The sequence below is a fragment of the Pteronotus mesoamericanus genome, unplaced genomic scaffold (genome assembly GCF_021234165.1).
Source record: "Pteronotus mesoamericanus isolate MK-2021 breed Mesoamerican mustached bat unplaced genomic scaffold, CSHL_Meso_final contig_116, whole genome shotgun sequence".
Lineage (NCBI taxonomy): Eukaryota > Metazoa > Chordata > Mammalia > Chiroptera > Mormoopidae > Pteronotus > Pteronotus mesoamericanus.
In genome coordinates this window covers 33,958,086-33,978,755 of record NW_026555027.1, presented here as the reverse complement: position 1 = coordinate 33,978,755, position 20,670 = coordinate 33,958,086, and the positions used below count along the sequence as shown (strand labels likewise).

Sequence of the window (20,670 nt, the reverse complement as noted above, 5' to 3'; positions counted from 1 at the left end):
TTTTAGTTAGCATAATATCCTCTAGGTCCATACATGTTGTCACAGATGGCAACATTTCATTCTTTTTTTATGGTCAAGTAATATCCCATGTCCATATATACTACCTCTAATTTACTCATTCATCTATCAATGGACACTTAGCTTGCTTCCATATCACGGTTCTTATAAATATGCTTCAATGAACATAGGGATACGTATGTCTTTTTTATACAGTTGATATCCTTTATGTATCTACCATTCTTAAAGCAAATCTTTTCAAGGATGAAAGTTTGCCATTATGGAGGATTATCTTCAATGTTTATTGCAGCTCCAAAAACAGGAGAATTCCACACAACAGCAGCACTTTGCTTTTTATGTTGATTACATTTCATTTGCTTATGCTTGCCATAAAGTGAAATTACTGCCTGTGACATCTCATAATTTATAAAGTTGGAGAGTGAAGCTGTTTACATTACTGCTAGTTATATCTCTTCTAAGAGTCTCCAAGAGCAAATTAAGTCATTTATTGATGGGGGGAGACTCTGTTCCATGGAGCTACTCCAGGTTGCCACGAATGGGGAAATAAACTGTACCAGACACAATTTGCCTGTCAGGAGAAGAGGTTGGCAATTCCCTCTAGTGGAGAATGCCCCAAGCCCCTGTGCTCAATGGCTTTTATTGAAAGGGTTATCAGTGGGGGCTAGGTAGTAGGAATGAATAAGTAATCTAATTACATCAGTATCTTAAGTTTACAGAATGTAGATGATGTTTGAAGAAGACAAAGGGCAGTAACACACCAATTTGCATGGGTCCAAGATGAGTAATCATAAGAGCGCCAAATGGTTTAGAGTCAGGGTCTATGAATAATGTAAATATCCTTCCCAGCATGAGCTGGTTATCATAGCTTTAGGGGAAAACAAAGCTGCTTCAAGGGGTATAATTTACTTCCAGGCCTGATTTACCCTGGGAACTGCCTGATCCAGTTTGGGGCTGTACCTGCCTCTAATATTATTTCAAGACTGAGCCAGGTGGGTGGAGCAGAGCAGACAAGAGATAAGGAGATGTCTTTCCGATAGAATGAGGACTCCGGCCATGACAAAGCTGAGGGGTAAGGGTCTTTTGCCCCTTCTCCGTGTCCCCCAAGCCCTTCCCTGATGGCCCCTATGTGACTGTGCCTGTCTTAGGTTGCCCCTGCCATCGAGGGATTTTACCCATCATTGACTAACCAGCCATCCTCCAGGGCCAAGCAGGGCGATATGAGGGAGGCAGGGGCTGTGCCCCTGCAAGGGGAAGAGGTTTTGTCTCCTCAGTGGCCTATTTTCTCAAGGTTCCTCTGGGTGTGTGTTCTTTGTGTGGGTTGTGGTTCCCTATGTAATTGAACCTTGATTATTTTTAGCATGTTGACCTGAGGAATTGACTCAGGCTGATTGGCTGTGAGGACTGGCCATGCCTGCAGAAGAGGCTGTTGTGCAGGGGCTGACCCACAGAGAAGAATTTGCTTTAGCAGGGCTCCGGTACCTATTGAGTCTGCCCTTTGGCCGTGTCATTTGTGAAGGTGGTTGGGTGGTGTTCTGGTGTGGTTAGAGCTGGGCACCAAGTGTGCTGGTTCCGAGGCCTTTGGTGAAGGCCAAAGTCAGCTGATGCCTGTGCCCTGCCCTAAGGCCACCTGGTAAGAGCTACAAAGTGATCTTCAAATAGTTGCCACTTGTTCTGGGCTTGGAAGTGCCTGAGAGAGGCTAAACTGCACAATGAGGCTGGCTGCCACTAGTGCCAATCTTGGGGCTGCTTAGCAAGAAGTAGGGGACACGCCCAGGCCAGGTGCTGCTTGTTTGGGATTTGTGAATCCTTGTGAGATTTTAGGAAAGACCACAGCATGAGCCAATGCAGGCCCTTTGGGTGAGCCTGCACATTGGATGTGGTGGGATCTCAAGGAATAACCAGGGCACGGTGACCAGCATTAGCCAGGGTAATAGAAACTTGGACGTGGCGCCTGCTTGAACCTGATGGCTGGGTGGTGGAGGACTCAGTGAGGGAGAGTGGTGCCTGCCCACACTTCTGTGTGTGGGAATGCTGTTCCTCCAGCCCTTGCCGTGATGCCAGACAATTCTGTTTCTACCCATGTGTCCCTGGTGCTTTTCCAGCTGCTGCCCCAGTGCTGGAGCTCAGGCGAGTAAGTCTGGGCAAAGGCCCTTTAAGAGATATCCTGGGTCTCCAAAAGCCCTTTGTCTCATTCAGCCACAATCTCTACCAGTTTTCACAGCCATAAGTTATAGGGACTTCTCTTCCTGGCACTAGGACACTGGGCTGGCAGCTCTGGTATGGGGCTGGGACCCCTTGCTCTTTGGGGGGACTTCTGCTGTCGAGATACCCCTCCTAGTTTCTAACCACCACACATGGGTGTGGGACCAGTCATTCCACATCTCTGCCCCTTTTATCATTCTTGACGTGGCTTCTTCTGTGTATTCTTAGTTATCGGATTTCTGCTCAGCTGGAGCTGAGGCAGTTCTCATTGACGGTTATTCTGTACTTTAGTTGTAATTTTGATGTGGTCTTGGGAGGAGGAAAGTAAAGCATTTACCTACTCTACCATCTTGACTGAAAGTCTCCGGCCTTAAAAGTCATTTTAATAGAAATTAACTTTATCCTGGAAAAAATATTTATTTTGCTCATATATTGCTCAACCACTGAATCATCAGTGGTCGAAGTTTCCCTTAGTAAGAAAAATGTTTCTATCATTTTACTTAGCATAATCTGTCAACCAGAATAAAATGTGTTCCTATCAGTTCAATATGTGCCATTAGCTTCCTTTCCTAAAGACTCGTCACAATGAATGCATATTCTTTTCTTGGCCATAAAAATGCAGTATTCATTTAACTGAAGGATGTTACTTTTAGAAGTCTAATCGCAGTTTTCAGCAATATTAATTTTTTTTTTTTAAAGAAGAATTTTCCCTTTGGAATCCTTATTGATTTAATTCAATCCAGTAGTTGTACAAGGCTCTTACTCATCACACTTAGTAAACTTATTAACAAACTTTGGAATCAAAAGGGTCTCTCTCATGTTTTCTCTCAAATACTATACAAATGTTTATATGTGCATTGTCATTCATAGAGGCAGGAACAAGCTTTAGGTGTTGACCTAATACCCTTAGCATTTGAGATAGGTGTTAATCACCTGGTTGGGGTGGCTTAGACTGTGTTGTTTTCTCTGACATTTAGTGATGCGGAAAGTGAAGTTTTTCTTATAATACTGTATCTGTTATAAACTCCTTAACACAGACGACTGCTTATTAATTTCAGTTTTTAAATTAGGAAACTTAGAACTAGAGTGACTTTGTACATTTAGCCAAGGCAAAAAATAGGAGCAAACTACAAAGTTGAATCCCATCAGTTTACTGTGTGACCTTGAGCAAGTCACTTAACCTGTGATCTCAGTTTCCTGGTCTATAAAAAAGGCATAAAAAGAGTATGCCCTTTTTTCAGAGGGCTGTTCTTCAGAGGACTGTTGTGAGGGCCAGTTAAGTAAATGCATGCAAAGCACGTGGTTCACTACCTGGAACATAGTGAGTACTATGTGAGTTTACTTTTTATTTTTACTTTTAACTTTAGCACAAAATGGATATCTACAGGAGGCAAGATAGTTCAGTAGTTCATGCTGGTTCCAACACTATCCTAGCCCAAGTTTCCTTTATAACAGAGCCTGAGCTCAGTTAGGCTTTACTGGGAACAACCCGTGTGAGGTGAGAAGACGGGAGGCAGGGACATATACAAGGCGGTGCATTACTTGGCGTGGTGGCTGTAGCTTCACAAAAATCGGCTGGTTTTTTGGTCCCACAGACAGGATGTGTGGTACCAGCGTGCTCAACACAGTCAGGCAAGAAAGAATGGGGAGAGGCATGTATCTGCCAGGTTTTTAACATCCCCATTCTCACAGGTTTTGAGGCTTGGTTCCCCATTTCTGCCCCCGACCCTGACACACACAACTGCTGAGGAAGTCAGGTTTCAACATTTTCTCTGAATTCAGAAGCCTCAGAGGTGATGTAGTCACAGCAGCTCCTGCTGGGCTCTGCTGTGCAGGCGGTGCTGTAGCCCTGCCCTTGGCCAGGAAGGAGGAAAATGGCTGGTGATGTTGGGGAAAGAGGTAAGTGGGGTGGAGATGGGGATCTCCACTGAGCCAGTGGCAGAGGCTGGGGAGGCAAGTGGGACAGAGCCATTCTGGGTGGCCCAAGTACTGGGACCAGCCCCTCCGCTCACAAGGGTAGAGCCTTGGGAAGCTTCTGTGGCTCCATGTCCTTGATTCTAAATGAGACTGCTGTGAGGATTAGAAGTGATACATGTAATGTGCGTTCAGTACTGGTCCAAAGTAGGCACTTAATAAATAACACAATGTTTTCCAATCCACCCATATTTGAAGTAGACATTCATTTCTCTTAATACTTGGATTTGCCTCTGGAAATAAAACATCTCTTTGAATTCAAAGATATGATAGAGGTGTACTGTTGATAGAATGAGCAAATGGGGCAATATTTAACCCTAGGACATATGAAAGGAAATGAGTGAGGAAGCTCATGGTAGAGAATAAAGGTCAGACAGGGAGGTCAAAGGATTTAGGCAAAATCATGAGAACTGAGAAGTGATTTCATGCAAAAAAAAAAAATGCATTATGTAATTGTAGTAAGTTTGTTTTGGTTTTTAGCTGGGGAAAAGACGTGGTCCCCAACTCCTGTGCTATGGACGTAGGGGGTCTGGGTTATTCAGCACAATCATCTCCAGCCTTGACATCTTTGGGAGAAAAGCAGTGCCAGTGTCAGGTCAGATGGAGGCTTTGATGGGAAACCAGGAAAGAAGGATAAGTAAGTTGGAGTTTTCTGGGCTCTAGTAGCTTCCAAGTCAGGTTAGATATGAAGCCCAGAGGGAGAATAGTGTTTGGGAATCAACTTCTACTTCTTGGAGCCATGTAAGTAATAGCAAGTGTACACTGTGTCTGTTTCATAGAGCAGAAGCTGAAGCCCTGGAGGTTGTTAGTTGCCCAGTTTACACTGATAATAAGGATAGAACGAATCTAGATCATCTGATCTGTCCCCTATACACTAACGCTTTATTATCTGTCCAAGGGTCAGAGTAGGACCTCCACTGATATTTGTGGTACTAATGTTCTTCAAAAAAAAAGACAAAACAAAACTCAAAGATCCAAGTATACATTAAGGGTCATTTTTTCAATATGTTATTTTCTCATACTATAGTATCTGGAATGTAAAATATGATAATATCATTTACTTTATCAGAGTCAGCTAAACTCGAGAAATACTTCTCCAAGGCTTACTATGTCACTAGAGATTGAGTTTGGTGCTTGAATCCACCCTTATGAATTTTACATTTCAGGGAGCATCAAATCAGTTCTACTATAAATCGTTGCTGTATAATGTGTTTGGGGAGGTGATGGAGTATGGATCTAACAATTAATATCATTACAATGAAAAATGGGAAAACAAGAAACCCTCATGACTTAGTTTTGTTTTAAATGACCTCATTATAATTCACATTTTACATTCATTCATTAAGACATGATTTTTGGTTTAGAAATCCATTGCATTTATTTCTATTGGTAAGCACAAATAACATTGAAAATCTATGGTGGGACTTTGTATGTTATTTTAGAAAAAGAAGCAAGAAGTAAATCACAGCTATTTTCATAGAATGAATGTTGAGTTTTATTGTTATTGTTGTTCCTTTTTTAATTGTTTTGTTCTAATCATATATGAAGTAAGGAGTAAAGTCTTCCAGTGTTCATGCCTCCTGCTACCCGCAGGTCCACCTCTGGCTAGGTCAGTTGCTGGACTTAGGAGTCAGATCAACCAGTAGGTGCAGCTGTATCATGTCTCAGCTGAGTAGCCCTGGGCAACTTGCCCACCCTCTCTAAGCTTATCATCTTATAAATGGCAGTAACCCAATTCCTTTAGGAGACCCAACTCCTAAAATTGTTGTGAGGATTCAATGAGATCATGCAATTTATTTTTTTGTATAATGTCTGGTGTATAGTACCTTTTCAGCCAATATGAGCTGATGCTAATATTTATTTTAATATTAATAGTTATGGTTGACAATACCATTATTGTATTTTGTCTAAGGCAATGTTTATATATATATTCTATGGAAAGGAAAATATCTGCTCTCTTTGATGTTCTGCTTCGCAATTGTTTTGAAAATTAAGATCAGAGGAAAACCCTAGATTTCTCTGACTTCACCACTGAATAACTGGAGGTAATTAAATATTCTCTGCAAAGATTTCTAATTCTAGTATTCAACACCAGGGGAAAAAAAAACCAAACAAACCCCAAACAAACCCTATTTACTTCCCGGATGCAGATGCAAACAGAAATAAAACACAGCTGCTGTTACTATTCTATGGGCACCGTCTCTACTTGGTACCAAAAGAGATAATAATCTTGCAGTATAATTTTATAAGGAGGTAACAAAATCAATTACATTATCTCAAGTGAAAACACTGAAGCCCTTACCCCGCTGTTGGTTTAGATAGGCTGCAACTGTGGCAGCTGCTTGCCCACCCTTATAGATTATTTTAGGTGAAAGAAAACATGGGCTAATCAATGAAGATTTGATTGGGAGTGTAGATGGCCTCGCAGCTTGATATTTTCAAATGATACCGGCAATACAATTGTTGGATGAGCCGTCAATGCAAAGTAACCGTGGACACAAATGAAGGACAAATGGTTCGGTTCATATTTCATTATTAAATATAGAGTGTTTACAAAAGCATGAACAAATCTATAAACCCTTTGGGTCTGCTGAAATTCCACACAATCCTATAAAATATTATGAACCTTAAAAAAAAAGGCTAAGAAGAAATTTAAGAGAGACTGTAGGGATATGTTGTTTCCATAACTGTAATGACTGTAGGACTACTAAGGTCTCTCCCAAGATATGGTGATTAAAGTAGAGAACATATTTTGTTGTTACAGAAATTTAAACTTCATATAAAAGATTAATTTATAGGCATTCAAGCCCACAACATAAAATCAATAATTATGAACCTCTATAACCAAGTTCATGGGATTTCAGAGCCAGACAAATTTGCTTTATAACCTCAACACTGACACAAGTTGACTTCCATTGGACAAGTTGCTTAACTAAATCTTTCAGGATAATCATAAATACCAGGTAGGATCATTTTGATTATTAAATAAAATAACTGTGCTAAAATTGTATTTAGCACATAGTAAATATTTGAGGGTAAATAAGAGGGTTCCTTTGTTTCTTATTCTCCTTTAAGTTTTTCCCATGTTTGTGTTCCCTTTCTCTCTATTTGAAATAAGATGTTTATTTTAGCTTGATCCATTGACTCTGTAGTGTTTATTCTCATCACTTACCACGTATAGAGATATTTAGGATATCTCTATATATCTTAAATTTAACGTTCGTTTTTCACATTAACTCTGTCCAAAGTTAATTTCCCTCTGTCCACTCTGTCCAAAGGGAAAGTCATTTGTAACCCTTGTTTTTCCTTTGCTGTGCTGAGAACATTGGCAGAGTTAATCATAAGACCTTTTAATCAATACAAAATACAAAAAGGCTTTATGAATTCACATTTCCTCTAAGTGTCTCATTTCCTCTAAAAGTTTTCATCATCTTATATTTTAGATAAAGCAAGACCTGGCTCATGGTTGGCATCTAATAAGTGTTTGTTTAATAGAGAGGGAAGGAAATAAATATTTTAATTGTGACTGGAGGTAAACAACTCCCTAATGGAGGCAGAACAGACTTTGATTAAATTATCCTTTGATTAAAGACCACATTCTGCCACCTGCTTCTCTTATTTATATGAAAACTACTTTGGTAATTTCTTGGGATAAGAGAATGGTTATGTTAATTGCATTGTAAGGGGAGGCTGAACAATTCATAGCATCTTTTTTTATCTGTAGTTCGGGTTAGGTTTTTAGTGTTAGATGGACCTGAGAGATGAAATGCTTCGACCTCCTTAGGCCCAGAGACTTTAAACAACTTCATCCTGTGATGCTGAGCTGCAAGAGGAATTCATTTCCTTTTCTTTCCATTTGAGTTAGGTCCTTGCTTGCACACTGGTTTTAGTAAAACGGACTTCCATCTATTCCAGGGGCACTTACATATCTATAAAAAACATATAGGAAGATAAAGACCATGGTTGAGAACATTAGCTCTTGGGTCAGAGAGAACTGGTTTCAGATGCCTTCTTCTCTGTGACCTGGGCCTGATTATCCAAAGTGTTCAGTTACCTAGTCTCTCCACACGTCGGTTTCCTTAGCTGTAAGGAGGGATGACAAACTCTCTCGTCATCTGCAAACTCTTGTCATCTGCAAAGTAGAAATAATAACCCTTCATAGATTTATTATTGATGATCAATGTAATAATGTATATAGAGGATTAGCACCAAGCCAGGTGCATACTAAGCAATTGTATACTATTACATTATAAATTAGAAGTGGGAGAGAAAGTAAAAGGGAAGTGATGTAGGCAAGGCTAGCCCTATATTTTGCTCATAGTGGGCCACAAATTTGGCTCCAGGCTTCCTTTCAGCCAACAGGGAAAGAGAAACATGACTGATTACATAGCTCACAGAGAATGTAGTTATGTTCATTATACGCACCTGACCAAACCAGAACCACTCTCTTCTACCCCCGCCTTTGAATTTCCAGCCAAGATCTCTTTCTACCAAACAATGCAGTATAGGTTTTCCAGACTTGTTGTGTCACTACAGGGGCTGCTCAAGTTCGCCAGTGACCATTTCTTTGCATTTCCAGCAGAGCCCACCAGCTTTTTGATAGCCCCTGCAGGGGTGCACCCAGCGAAGTGTCTCTTACTCAGCCCATGCCGTTCTCGGGAAGGCCAAGGCCTTGGAGGCCACGGATGGGTCTGGGGTTATGTAGCTTATTTCTCTCTCCCACATCGGATGTTCCTTAATCACAGAGACCAGCCTTATTATCTTTACATACTCGCTCACTGCATCTCACAGAGTGAATAATGAATGTGTGCTCAGTCAATGTTTGTGATTTGCAATAATAAATGAACATGTGTGGAGAAGTTACAGCTATGAAAGCCCTCCTGTTTTAGGGCCTGGTTGTAACAGAGAGGTTATTTCAGGCAAGACGGATTTTTCATCCCACTCTGATGACAGTGCTCAAGGCTTAAATCTTAGTATTTTAAATGAAAAATAAAATCTATATGAACTCCTCTTCCCTGGGTACTGATGTGCAACGACTTGTGTTATTAAATGTCGGAATGAAATAGAACCAGTTTTCTTTAAAAAGGAGAGAAGTATAATTCTAGCACCTCTTGTATCTTTCAGAATAAGTATATGAATCAATTACCTTTCAGGACATGTACATCATTATAACTCATGTAAAGTAATGGCCAAATCCTATCTCAAAAAGATAGCATACACCTTGCTTGGAATGTCACCTACAAAGGAAATGTAGAAAAGTTACGCTATCTAAAAGTATTTTAAAATCTACATATTGAAATTATTATAAAGTGATCTAAATTTTCTATAGAAAACATTTAAAGTTGCTTATTTTATATAGTCTTTCTTTCCATATACTTGAGCTAATCAATTCCTTTTCTCTGAATGATCATTCCTGTACCAATCTCCCTTGAGTCTCTCTTCATTTATCCAAGTTAATAAAATCGGATGTTAACATTTATTCAATAATGGTATTTCTTTTTCTTGCTTGCTTACGATTAAGTATCCCACTCCAATTTAATTTACAAGCTAGGAATCCTTTACATGTTAAACAGGAAAATAAATGGAGAGGTTGTTAGAGATAACTGGGGCTCTCAAAGAGCTAGTTGACTTGTTTCCACATGCTGTATCTAACCCTGGATTCAAATTGTAGAATAGGGTTTTATTTGACCAAAATAATAAGTCCTTGTAATTTTTTTCTTCTTTCTCAGTCCCTTTGCTTTGACCCTGTCCGAAGCCAACATGTCACTGAAAACTGAGCTAACAGCAGACACATCTGCACTGCAGAAAATCGCTGCTGACATGAGTAATTTGATAGAAAACCTGGACACCCGGGAGCTCCACTTTGAGGGAGAGGAGGTGGACTACGATGTGTCTCCCAGCGATCCCAAGATACAGGAGGGTAAAGGCTGGCAGTCTGAGCCAGGGGAAGAGAGTTTATCAGTGTGGGGCTTGGCAGAGCACAGATTTGAAATAACTAGCAAATGATTGATCTTTTTTGCTAATGTCCTAACACTGGGCTGAGACTGTTTTGTTAACTGTTTCTTGTTGTCGCATGTTACGATTCTTAAAAAAAAATGCCTGTAAAAGTCAAGTTATGCTAATGTCATGTAATCTCACAATATCATTTTGTTCTTGCAATAACTTTGTTTACTTATTTATTTTCTAGTGTATATCCCTTTCTCTGCTGTTTATAAGACCCAAGGATTTAAGGAGCCTAACGTACAGACATACCTCTCTGGCTGTCCAATAAAAGCCCAAGTTCTGGAAGTGGAGCGCTTTACGTCTACAACAAGGGTCAGCATGTTTATGGACTCACCTTGTGTTAGTCAGTATGCACGAATGAACACACTGACTTCCATTTTCCTTTCTTCTCGCTATGCCTATGTTTCTAGCTGTTTGTTTGTTTGTTTTTGTTTGTGTATCACTTCCAAGTCCAAATCACCTCTCAAGGGCTTTCTTTCCTTATTTTCATACATCTCTTTCCCTATTCTGGGGAATGCTTTTTTTTTTTTAAAAAAAAAAAAGGGCACATAAGGCAATTCAGAAGTTTAATAAATTGCAAAGTGCCTCTTCTAGTCTTCCTCACTGCCCAGTTTTCGGTTCAGTGTCAGCTCCTGGGGTGTAGCTGTTTTACCTAGGATGCCAGATAGAAGCCAAAGAAAAGCTTAGCTTTCCTAATGCTTGTTCTGTAAGTACAGAATGAAGTTACCTGGCTCTTGAAAGAAAAAAAGCCAGGATGCTGATTGGCTAGAGCCGTTACCCAAAAGCACTGCTGAGAGAATTCTCTGGCACACTCTGCCCTGATGTGTTCCCAGCTGCTGTCCTTTAGGCCCCCTTCGCAGGTTTTCCCTTTGAGCGTGGGAATGGCATCGGGAATAAAGTATCTTCATCAAGCAAAGCCGTACCCTTTGGAACGGGTTGGTTGGACCGGAGAAGCTGTTAGGGTCCCTCCGTTTTCTGTTACTGTCTGGATTTTGCAGTTGTCAGGTCTGGTGGATAAGGAACGTTGATGCAGGGTGAGGATCTTTGTATCTTCAGGGTAAGCTCTGGCCTCAGGCAGAGTAAGGCCACCATTGTCGCCTTCCTCAGGGGAAGCACGGAGTAACCTTTCAGGCCCAGTAGGCTTTGCCTTCGCTTCGTCTTTGTCTTTGTGAGGGTGACATGGGCTGCCTGGGTCCTGATGGCTGGAAGGTGCTCTGTCTCAAGCTCCCTGTGCATAACTGGACTCCTGCTTTATGCCCGCCTCGGGCTGCAGCCTTTCCTCTCAGCTCTTCCGTGAGTCGGGTCCAGATCTCCCTGGTACGCCCCTGAGTGCCCCCAGCCAGAATGTCTCTGAGATGACCTTTGCCCTTTATTTACCTACCAGCTTTTAGACTGAGAGGCAGTAATGTGGGCGTTGAGTGCACAGACTCCAGAGCCAGACTGCATGGTTTAATTCTTGTCTTTGTGATCTCCCTGCAAGTTTCTTAACCTCTCTCTCACTGTCCTCATCTGAATAATGGGTATAATAGAGCCTATCTTCTGCATTTGTTATGAGGATTTAGTAATAAGATACATAGTATTATACTTATATTATACAACTATATTATCTATTGTATTATACAAATATACACTATATAATGCTATGTATTATTATTAGTATTAGTAGTATCTCCTATTCATGAAGGTAAATATTCAAGCTATCAGACCACAATATTCTCTCTTTGCATATACTCTTCTATTAGTCAAGTGAATTTGGTTTAGTTCTGTGTAAATTTTAGCCAGTGTGAGAAAGCTAAGGATTATCCTTATCCTACTTAGTGTCTCGTTTACTAAGAAACATGAACTAAATTCATGCAGTTGGCATGTGATTGCAGGTAAATAAAAATGACCCCTTTTCTGATTATTGAGTACATTCTATGTGCCAGCTCCTGGCCAAGCACTTCTCTTTTCACTCCCATAACAACGCATTGAGGCAGATGCTGTCACCTGCCCTCCCAGGCTGGAGATCCACCTGTCCCTCCAGCTCCTCTGCCCAGCCTGCCCCACCCTGCTTCCTGCCAGCGTCCTCCGGAAGGGCTCTTGCAGGAGAGCCCAGGTAGGAGATAGGGGTCACCCTGGATGTCTGTGTCCCTTCACCAAAGCCCCCCCCCCCCCCCCCGCCAAAGCAGTCCTCTTTCCATGGCTCTCCCTTCTTCTGTTCCAGCTCCTGGTCCTGCCCCTGGTCCCTTCAAAACCAGGGATGCTTTCGGAAGTCCCAGGTGACTGTCCTCTCCTTGCAATTTCTTACCCCTGCCACACCTTCACAGACAGCCCCTTTATTAAGACTCCTCACGGCGTTCCCACTCCAAAGAATTCCAATAACCCTGCGGGGAGGCTGGCCGACGGAAGTGACACTTGGCGCACGACTCACAGCTGATAGGCTGAGCCACAGGATTTCAAGCCTTTCAAGTCTTCAGAAAGGAGGGGCAGGCTGTTTCCATTGCACCATGCTGCCCCACCGTTGCTAAGAGATTTAGTGTACAAAATTTTTGGGTTTTGTGGGTGATGGATAAAACTTGGCATTTGCCATGTTTGCTGAGTATTGAGTTTTCCACATTTCTTAGGAAATTTCTTAATTAATTTCTTAGGAAATTTCTAAGAAATGTGGCAGCTTACTTAAATTGCATACTTTTTCTTATTTATTTGACTTATCTTAGGTGGGGCATTTTTCACTTGAACGCAAAGTTTCCGGCCACTCTCAGTTTCCCTGCCTCTGTTTTTATGAAACGTTATGCAGGATGGTGCCTGCGCTGTTGGCTGCAGTGAAAGGCAGCATGTAGTACTGCATCTAGAGATTGTTCCTTCAACTTCTGGTTGTAGTAACCATCATGGATCCTAACTAGAGGCAAAGTGAGTGCTACATTTGAATATTTATCAGTGATATGGTTGGATTTCAGATTTAAGAGAACAAGTTACATCGACTCTCGTTCTCATGTTTTATATTCTACATCTATACAGAGCAGTCATGCTTTAGAAATTTGAAAAATATGCTGAACATCAGTAATGAATGGCCAGGAATCACCCATGGGGTTGCTGACACCAGAGCCTGGATAAACTAGCAGAGTAGGAGACATTTACTCCCTCCCATCTCCAACAGTATGGTGCCCAAGTCTCCCAGCGTGGGCCAGCATCCTCTAGCTGGTCCAGAGGACCTGCTCCCTGTATCCGCTGTGTGGGAGCTTCCTTCATGTTCTCCTGGGCTTTATTTTTAAATGTCCCTTCATCTCCTGACACCTTCTAATATATAAAAACTCCTACCCCCCAGAACTGTTAGGTCTTCTGATTGAAATAATTCACTAGTCACCAAGATATATTTGCATTTTAATAAGACATTTTAAAAATTTAAAAGGAGATTCATATAGTTAAGTTACTGAGGAAATATTTTGTGTGTAGGAAGATCTTTTGCTTCTTTCCTTCCTGGTTACTGGTGATGCTTCAGGGCAGGGAGGTACAGACAAGGATGGACCTTAGAAGAAAGTATAATGTCATTTGTGAATGACTAACACAGTGCCCCTGGAATCCAGCTTTCCTCTCATCCCTCCATCTGTGCTTACTACTTCTCCTTTTGGACAAACCTCTAATTAGGGGCTAATCAGGGCCTTCACTCATTGTTTCCTTGACTTCGTTTCTTGTTTCAGGTGTGTGTGTATGTGCGTGTCTGTGATTTGTATATTTGGAACAATAGGATTTGTGGGAATTTGTCTTCAGTGTGATTCTGAGTTTGTTTTATATATGTCATAAGGCAAACATTTAAGAGAATATTATCCTGTAATCAGTTGTTTTTTAAAACATTTTATTTAAGTACTCAAGTTGGATTTAAGGGTATTTCCATGTTACTTATTAATTAGCTATTGTTAATTGAGAGATTTTGGAATTTTTGTTGTTAACTAAAATACCACTCATTTTTATTTATCTCTGTAGGTACGAAGTATCAATCTTTACACAATTGAACTAACACATGGGGAATTTAAATGGCAAGTCAAAAGGAAATTCAAGCATTTTCAAGAATTTCACAGAGAGTTGCTCAAGTACAAAGCCTTTATCCGAATCCCCATTCCCACCAGAAGGTAATTGTTTCAAAATTAATCAGAAGGTTCTCCCAGTGTCTAAGTTGAGTGGAAAGAGTATTTTATTCACACTCTGGGTTAACTGTTCATTGTTGATGGATATTTTCTATTAAATGGGCTCTTCTAACAATAAGCCATCTCATGAAAGATGTTAGAGTCATGGCTCCAAGAATAATCTAATAAACGTTCTCATTGTGTTTGTGTGTGTGTATGTGTCTTAGACACACATTTAGAAGACAGAATGTCAAAGAAGAGCCTCGAGAGATGCCAAGCTTGCCCCGTACCTCTGAAAACATGATCAAAGAAGAACAGTTCTTTGGTAGAAGGGTAAGTCCTTCCCTCTTCTGTTGTTCTGAACATAATTTGGCAGACTATAGAAATGTGGAAGCACCGAGGGGTGAGGTTGATCTGGCTACAACCTTTCTTACCCACTGATCCATCGCCCAGGCGGGTTTAGCTTCTCTGGAACGAGTTAGTCAGCTCTTTCTTCCCCAAGCCACTCTGACCTTGGGGCGGTGGGTGGGTTGCATTTTCCCAGAAGACTTTTCTTTGGTAGGAGTGATGTTATGAAGAAGCTATCTTCCCAGTAGGAACCTCTTTGGGCTTGTTATGAGTCAGGATTGAGCTCGTCATTGAGAGTTTTGAGACCTACTCTTTTTAAATCATATAGTTGCATACATGAGCTTCATAATTTGCAATAGTTTGTCCTAAATACATGTAAATCTCATTCCCAAACTATAGATGGGGCAGTTGGTGTCTAGGAAGAATAGGACAGAGTTACAGACATACACATCAGTAGGACAGAAACTTCAGGCCTGCTCTTCTTCTGTGATATGGTCCTGCATACGACAGATTAATTTTTTTTTACCAAAAAATTAGCAAATAAATGTTATTTCTGTTTTCCATTTGAAACTTTTGTGATTTGAAAGACATTTTTGATTTCTCCTTTGTAGTTATCTTGTTTAAAATCTTTTTAGGGACCTAGAATACTTATTTCCCAAGATACCTAGACAAATAAAATACAGTTTAGGGTTACTGTGTGTATATATACAAGTTCAGCTGAAAGATGATAAACTATGGCTTTAACAGTGAGTGCTTGAGCATGTGTTGTAGTCAGCATAATTGACATCCCCCCAATCCCTCCCACTTTGACATATTTGAAATCAGGGTACAACTTACGAGGAACTCTGTATTTATTTAACCACCCTTCTTGTTGTCCCCTGAAAATCTGTTTAAAAATTGCAGTATATCTTCCAGTAAATTCAGTGTTAGAATTGAGGAAATTCAGGTTTTTGATAAAAATCAACAAATGCTTTAAAACCACCTACTATGGGCAAGTTCTGTGCTAGTAACTATGTAAGATTAAAGGGATATACAGCTGGGGCCTTGCCAGCAGTTTCCAGAAGACCTAAGCAGGTGAAAAGGAAAACAGCAAGAAGAGGTTTAAATAATGGTTCAAGGGAACTATGGAAATAACTCCTGAATGCTATTCAGGATTCCTTGTCCAGTGTTAATAGTAATAAATCATTGAATAACTTACAGAAGTTAAGATGGGCCAATGATCACATTATTGGCAGTGTCCAGATTTTTCTATAAATGTGATGATATCTCTTATCTAAAATATTTGCATTACAGAAACAACTGGAAGATTACTTGACGAAGTTACTAAAAATGCCCATGTATAGAAACTATCATGCCACAGTAAGTACTGTTTAGTAATTTAAATTTTGAATCTATAAAATTTTGAATTGTAAATTGTCAGGTAAATTTTGGGTCATTTTATTAACACAAGTGCTTGTATACACTTTAAGATTATTCCTTGCATTATAATAAAAAATGAGTACAAAATTGATTTGCAGCAAGGGTCTATGTTATAGCGATGCTATTTTAAAATATAAAATATAGCTGAACAGTCGATTTAAATAAACTTGAAAGGCTTGATTATCTAGAAATCAACCTTCTTTTCTCATCAGGCTTCCAGAATAATGTCCCCAAAGCATTGGTAACCCTTCAAAGAAAACACTAAGTAGGAAGTGGTGAAAACAGTTGAGCAGAGTTGAATGTTCAAAGATTATACGGAGCATACTGTGAATGCCATCTGATCTGCCTGTAATGCTTAGAAAAGGCCTGCCTTTTCATGTGAAAGTGAGAAGCATGGGAAAAGCTAGGGAGAGAAGAAACTTGGAAAATAAGAGATGGGACTTGGAAACAGCTGGGAGGCACACAGCAGCCAGCATGGGGGAGTGGGCTTTGCAGGGGGGAATCAGAAAACAATGAGCTCTGCTCGCTTAGAGGCCGTTGAAGGTGTGGTGTTTTTAAAGGATTAGCCTTCAGTTATGTAAAGGTCCAGCCAACTGAGAATGCACTGGATTATTATACATTGCACCTGTGTTTGTATGAATTGTGTTGTCGCGGGGGTGACGGTAAGTATTGGTGTTTGTGCAGAACTTCAGAGTAGGTGCGGTTAGGAGTTGGCCTCTGGTTTACAGAACAGTATCACATAAATACTAAACAGAAAGAGGGAAGGCATTTAGGAGAGGAAGCAAGAATGCCTTGACCCTTAGGAGTATTTGGTTGACTCTGACCTCTTGCTGTCTGCCAGCATATTATTTGGAGGGTAGGGCACTCACCCAACTGGTCCCCTTAACACACATATGACCCGGGTAGACCATGACCCACCTTCTGCAGCAGCTTGCCCTGTGATGTTTGATGATGGACTTTAAGGAGCTCACATGGTTTCGTATATCCTGCAGAGGCGTTTTCCCAGGGAAACCAGAAATTTGGGTCCAGCCAGTGGATCTCAAGAGAAGGATGATGGGAAGTATTTCTTCCCTTCTAAAACTCGGAAACTTTCAACTTTGAAAGAACATAACAAATAAGGTTATTACTATTCTTATTAATAAAAATGCTGCTTCCTGTTGTGTTCTCTGAAATCTGTTTTCAAATATGTTGTTTTATTTAATCGGGGATTATTTAAATGTGCAGTAGCACTAGCATGCAATGATTTTCCATTTATTTTACTTTTCTGGCTGCCTGTGCTTTACTTTTACTCTTTCTTTTGGTTCTAGAATAGCACTTGCTGGGTTTAGTCTTCTCTTTCCATGCACATTAGTATATTTTGGATTCTAATGTTGACTAAACAATCTTTTAAATGTTTATTTTAATATCTTCTTTTAGTCATAAAAATCTTTCCAAGGTTGACACATATTGCATTTAGAAATTCTAAAATGCCTTCTGAACATTTCCTTTGGAAGGAAAAACCGGGTCACAGCTGACTGAATATATGTTACTCCTCATTTTTGATGGCTACAGCAGAACTCTTGAAAATGATTCAAGCATAGAATACAATTAGATATATCTTCAGTCTCTGACAATATTTTCCTTTCATATTAAGTGTGATCTGGCCCAGAGACTAGATTTACAGGCCTCCACCTCATATATGTGAGATTAGATTGACATCTATGTGTCTCCTTTGACAATTGTGAGAAATATTAAAACTGCTATTTGCAAAAAACACATTAAAAAGTTACTTTTATATGATCATGTACAATTAATTTGTATTTTTGTAAGTGTAAGACAAACCTATTATAAAGTAATTTGGGTTCTTAGGGCAATACGATTATGGCGCATAGGTCAAGGGGTTAGACAGGATCATGTCCCTCATTTCAATGAAATTAGACTTGGACAGCTCTTTCTTCCTACATTTATATGGTCATTGGTTGGGTTAGTATTTAGACAACTTTTTCTTCCCCCCAGGAGTGTGAAGATTTCCTTTGTTTTTATTCCTCTTTTTCTGAGGTTCTGAAAAACAAAGTGTCCTAGTGTTTTAGTGGATTTAACTTCAGATAGTACCTCAGGGATGAATAGTAATTCATTGTTTTCTCTACTCATTTGTAATATGGGGCCGAACATATGTATGCCTCTTTTTAAGACATAAATGTTTTTAAAAAATAAATATTTACTCAATTGCATTACAATAACATAAAATTTTAACAAGATTCCTTTTGTGCTCTGAATTGATTTTGGCTATAGTACCAAACCCAGTAGCTGGGCATTTTAATTAATAACTGGAAAATGCTTATTTTCTAGGGAATTTAAAATATGAGTCACTGGAAACAATGTACTTTTTCCTGACTGAAGGTTAAAACTTAGAAATGGAGCAAAGGGCATAATTTCCAAGCGAGGGGCCCTGAGCCGATAGGGTGATATTGCTAACTTCAAGTTAATCATCTGACTCCCAAACTTAGATTTCTTATCTCCAAGGTGGTGATTAGCTTGAAATCACCATCCTCGAGTTAGGGAATCTGAGGATAAGCATCCCACAGATCGGTAACACTGAACTCACCTCTCCCTTGCTTTGTAAGATTAAAAAAAACTTATCTTGAGGGGAAGGTGGGTAAAGATTAATGAAGATGCACCGTGGCGTTTCCATGCCAACAGAGAAAAGCTGTACTGATTTCAACAGTGGCATCTGCAAATTAATGGAAGTGTTGTCATTCTTATGTTTGAGTCTTCGGCTCGGGAAAGTCCAGTCTCTCCATTTTCTCTCCAGATGAGCTGTCTGCTCCTTTTCCCCCGAGATGAGCTGTATTGTTTCACCTGGAAGGCAGTCTTTCCCTGTAGAAGCTGAGCCCACCTCCCACCCCTACTACAGCGTGCTGTCCTGCCCCACGCCCTCTCTTAACTTCTGAGAATTTCCTGCTTGGCCACTCTCCTGGATTTTGTTGCCTCAGGAATAAAGGGGCCCTCTGAAAATCCCCCTTTTCTTCTAATTCGAAGGTGGGGTAGAGAAGCAACATGTATGTGATTGCCAAGTAAATTCCAGGGCTTGTTTTTACCCTTAGGGTTTGTTTCTAGTTCTTCGGCGTGGGAACTCTTTGTTTCTCTGTTTCCCTAACATACTTTTCTAAAGTTCCTTGGGGGAGGGAAAAAGATATTGGTTAGTACATTGTTCAAGAAATCAGTAAACCCTGTGAAATATTGTCAGGCTAAATTAATTATTAAATTCTTACTCCTAAGAATTACCTGCCCAAGTGGAGAATGGACGTTTTATCACTGAAGATACACTGAGAAGTTTAGACAACGCAGTCTTGGTTAAATTTCAAGTTGTATTGTTTAGGTTTCCTTCTAAATTGATCTTGCCACATTTACTTTCCATGTGATAAATCTGTATTAGAATGTTTCTTGCCACAGGTTTTTCTTTTTCCTTATAAGAAGGATTATTTGGTTTTTTTTTTTTTCTTTTCTTTTTTTAAACTGGAGACAGTGAAACAAGGAAGGGATTAGGATATATATGGCAACAGGAGAGAAACGAGGCAGGGCTGCTTTGTCTCATTGGAAATGTTATGGGAAAGAAGTGAGCCAAGGCAGGGCTGGAGAGTGAGAGAAAAGGAGGCCTTCTGGGCAAGCTCAGGGTGCTAACTGCTGCTGCCCATTGCTCCCCTGGCTGCAAGCCTCGTGTGGTCCCTTAGAGTTTAGGAAATGTATGCCTGTGGGGGAAGAAGGCGGAGGGAAATGTTCAGGAGTGTTCCTGGAAGGAGAGCATGCACTGAGTCCTTCATTTTGAGGGTTTTAATGGCTGGGAGTTTAGAGGAGGTCTTAGGGACGATCTCAATAGAATATTTATCAGGTTTATGCTGATGTGCCAAAATGAGATTTATTCCCTGACCTCATCTGTCCTTGGCTATGGTTAGCACAAATGGTGCTAATTGGATTTCTGCAGGAGCTCTGCCCGTTCTCCCTCTCTGTAAAGTGATTTAAGCTATTTACCCCTTGATTTGGGAGAAGTATAACCATTTACTCTTAAATGTCCTTGGTTTAGGGAAGATAGGATTTTGTTGTTTACTAGATGGCTGTAAACTGCTTGGCAGTTTAACTATCCATCTCAGTTTTCCTATTTCACTTGTCCTGGCCTACTAGCCTATCTCATTCCCCCCTCAGAGACTTTATCCCTGAAATCTTTTAGGGGTAATAAAAGACGATGGTAAATCTTCAGTCATTGCTTCCTGCTGAAGAGGACCACAGTCCAGCCTGTGGGGTGTGGAAGTCTCTCCCTGCCTGAGAGAGAGGGGAACAGGATCCCAGACTGGAACAGAGAAGCCGTTAGCTGATTCTTCCAAAGTAGAAATCACCTGGAATCCCTGAAGCATCATCATCTTGATATGGAATTGTATTATATTTCATTAATTCAATTATGTAGCCCTGAAAATAAGTGATTTCAGTTATATTGTTGAGTCTCATTTCAGGAGGTGATGATGCAGATGGACTCCTAAAGTGAGACCTGTTGTGTAAACAAGCAGGCAGGTATTTAATAAGGACTGTGCCTATGAAAACAGAAGCAAAAACTAAGGTCCATCAAAAGAGCAAG

General features: G+C 40.3%; 1 protein-coding gene across 5 annotated transcripts in view; it reads left to right on the top strand.

Annotated features, from left to right (window-relative positions):
- Nucleotides 1-20,670, top strand: part of PLD1 (phospholipase D1) — a 179,968-nt gene that overhangs the window by 58,697 nt on the left and 100,601 nt on the right. For all 5 annotated transcript variants that reach the window (XM_054580564.1, XM_054580558.1, XM_054580551.1 and 2 more), the window contains exons 2-6: nucleotides 9,924-10,114; nucleotides 10,382-10,509; nucleotides 14,158-14,303; nucleotides 14,525-14,630; nucleotides 15,939-16,004. In XM_054580564.1, coding sequence (XP_054436539.1) covers nucleotides 9,955-10,114; nucleotides 10,382-10,509; nucleotides 14,158-14,303; nucleotides 14,525-14,630; nucleotides 15,939-16,004 — 606 coding nt within the window. In that variant the 5' untranslated portion in view covers nucleotides 9,924-9,954. The remainder of the gene's footprint in view (nucleotides 1-9,923; nucleotides 10,115-10,381; nucleotides 10,510-14,157; nucleotides 14,304-14,524; nucleotides 14,631-15,938; nucleotides 16,005-20,670) is intronic.